The following is a 2,684-nucleotide window of genomic DNA, read 5'->3' on the forward strand; positions in this document are numbered from 1 at the left end:
AATGAAGAAGAAACAGTTTAATATATTTTAAGTTTGTATTCCTCGTGGTGGCCAAACTGCACAAGTACCCATTGTAAGTCTGCGAAAAAAAAAAAAAGGCCAAAAAACCGGAAGTGCAGTCAAATACACATTGACCTCAACAGCGATTTTATCTCTCGGAACTTTTTTCAAGACTCCAAATTTGACTTTTAAAAATTTCATTTCACAATTCTTTCACTTAAAAAATATCATTTCACATTCCTTTCACTTTTGAAACTACATTTGACTTTTAAACTTATAAACATTTCATTTCACATTTCTATCACTTTTAAAAAGTTTATTTCACATTTTGAAAAATGCTCACACAACTCTTTGAGTGGACAAAAGATTTTGACTCCGCTTATACTTTCCTCAAAGAGAGGAAAATCCTTGCAGAAAAAATGGTATGCAGTGTTTGTCAACAGGAGATGTCTCTTATCAAAAATCGCGACACTAAAGTTTTCCGATGCAAAGCCCATAAGAACCAGAAGGCATCGATAAAAAAGGGTTCATTTTTGCAAGACTCCAAAATAACATTGCAAGAATTCATCCGAATTGCATATGTCTGGTCTAGACAGATAACTGGTGTTGTCGCCTCTGACATGTGCGATGTAAGCTGGAAGACCATTTGTTCATGGTACCAGTATTTACGCGACGCCACAAGCCATCATATGCTGATGAACCCATACCAAATAGGTGGACCTGGCCACGTGGTACAAATTGATGAGTCTTTGATCTGTAAACGGAAATATAACCGCGGTAGAGTACCAGAGCAAAGGTGGGTTTTCGGTGGGTGGGATACAGAGGATAAAATCGGATTTTTGGTTTTTGTCAGTGATCGCTCCTCCGACACCTTGATACCACTGATAAAAAAATACATAAAACCAGGAACTACCATACATTCCGTATCAGGCGTGCACACCAACAACGTGGAATGTTTTTGGAAGAACGCAAAAAGGAAATTCAAAACAATGATGGGGGTGCACTCCAGTACAGTGGAGTCCCATTTGGACGAATTTTTATGGAGGGAGGTTTACGGAAAAAGTGGCAAAGACGCTTTTGACAATGTGTTGCTGCATATATCGCAGTGGTATATTGTTTAAAATAAAATTTGACTTGTAAAAATTTCATTTCACATTTCTTTCACTTTTTGGATAAAAAAAAATCTCAACTTGTTGGTACATATACAGAAAATTGCGCGCATGCGTACTTAAGCAAAAAAAAAAAATTTTTGCTTGGGTCCATACTCAGTAGAAAGTAGATTATGAGTGTTTTTTTTTTTTCTTTTACGGTTAAAGAAATATCTGCTCATTTTCCATATGTTTTTATGATAATCGGGTAAAATACCAGTTTACTATTTAGAGATTTGTAAAGAAACTGAATCGGTAATTATATCGGAATCGGGAAAAATTCTGGAATTGTCCATCACTATATATATATATATATATATATATATATATATATATATATATATATATATATATATATATATATATAGCTGTGAAAGAGTGAAACAGTACTGTATGTGGATGACTACAATGCTCCTCACCTTGAATTAAGCATATCGAGAAGTGATACACGAATTACCATTAACATACAGAAGCGACGCTCTTTGTGTAAACAAATCGAGCGGAGGTATCTCGGACGATGTCAAAACATCGTTAAATTCACTACTTGTTCAGCAGCCGCCAATAGCGTAATGGTTAGGAGCCTTGACTGCCGTACAGGCGGTCGGGTTTCAATCCTTGCTTGAGATAGTTGCTTGTCCAGCCGCACTGGTGAGCTGTGAAACAGTACTGTAAGTGGATGACTATATGTATATATATTTCTATAAAATGGGTTAAGAAATTCCAACGAAAGAAAGATGTATATTTAAATAAGGGAGTAGTCACCAACAATGTGTATTTTTTTAACATTATTTTATTATTCCGTGTCTTGGTTTTTCATTGAGAATTATGTTTGGATCATTGTAATAATGTTTTTAAGTCATTGAAATCGTTTTCAATAATAAAATAATTTTAAAAAATACACATTGTTGGTGACTACTCCCTTATTTACATATATATATATATATATATATATATATATATATATATATATATATATATATATATATATATAAAATACCATATAAAATGATAAATATATCTATATCTATCTATATAAAAGCCAAGTACGTCCAAGGATGGAGTACTGCTGCCACATCTGGGCAGGAGCTGCTAAAAACAACCTATCCTGCCTTGACAGAGTACAAAATAGACTTCATGGCTTGGTGGGGGTTGCCCTTTTCTCTTCCCTGCAACCTTTTTCCCACAGAAGAGACGTAGCGAGCCTATCTTTGTTCTATCTTATTTCCATGGCAAGTGTTCGTCTGAGCTTCATTCTCTTGTCCCCCCTCGCCAATCTTTTTCAAAAAACACCCGACTAGCTGAAACCACCGTCAATAATTTTCCCCACTCCTTATCTGTGCCCAAATGAAAACGTAGATTCCATGAACAAAGCTTCTTTCTTAGAACTGCACGCCTGTGGAACTCTGTTCCGCTTGCCTGTTTCCCTCCCGACTTCAACCTGGATGTCTTCAAGCCCAACACAAACAAATTCCTGATGAACCGCCCCCTTAAGTAATGACACTTTATCAGTTCTCCAATACTATTGCTACACCATCC

General features: G+C 35.8%; 1 protein-coding gene across 1 annotated transcript; it reads left to right on the forward strand.

Moving 5' to 3' along the window:
• Nucleotides 1-335: 335 nt before the first annotated feature.
• LOC145273991 (uncharacterized) lies at nt 336-1,121 on the forward strand. The gene has a single exon (XM_080127218.1). The coding sequence runs from the start codon at nt 336-338 to the stop codon at nt 1,119-1,121; it is 786 nt and encodes a 261-aa protein (XP_079983344.1).
• The last annotated feature ends 1,563 nt before the right edge of the window (nt 1,122-2,684 follow it).

The sequence above is a fragment of the Euprymna scolopes genome, unplaced genomic scaffold (assembly GCF_053919585.1).
Source record: "Euprymna scolopes isolate OS-2025 unplaced genomic scaffold, ASM5391958v1 sca238, whole genome shotgun sequence".
NCBI lineage: Eukaryota > Metazoa > Mollusca > Cephalopoda > Sepiida > Sepiolidae > Euprymna > Euprymna scolopes.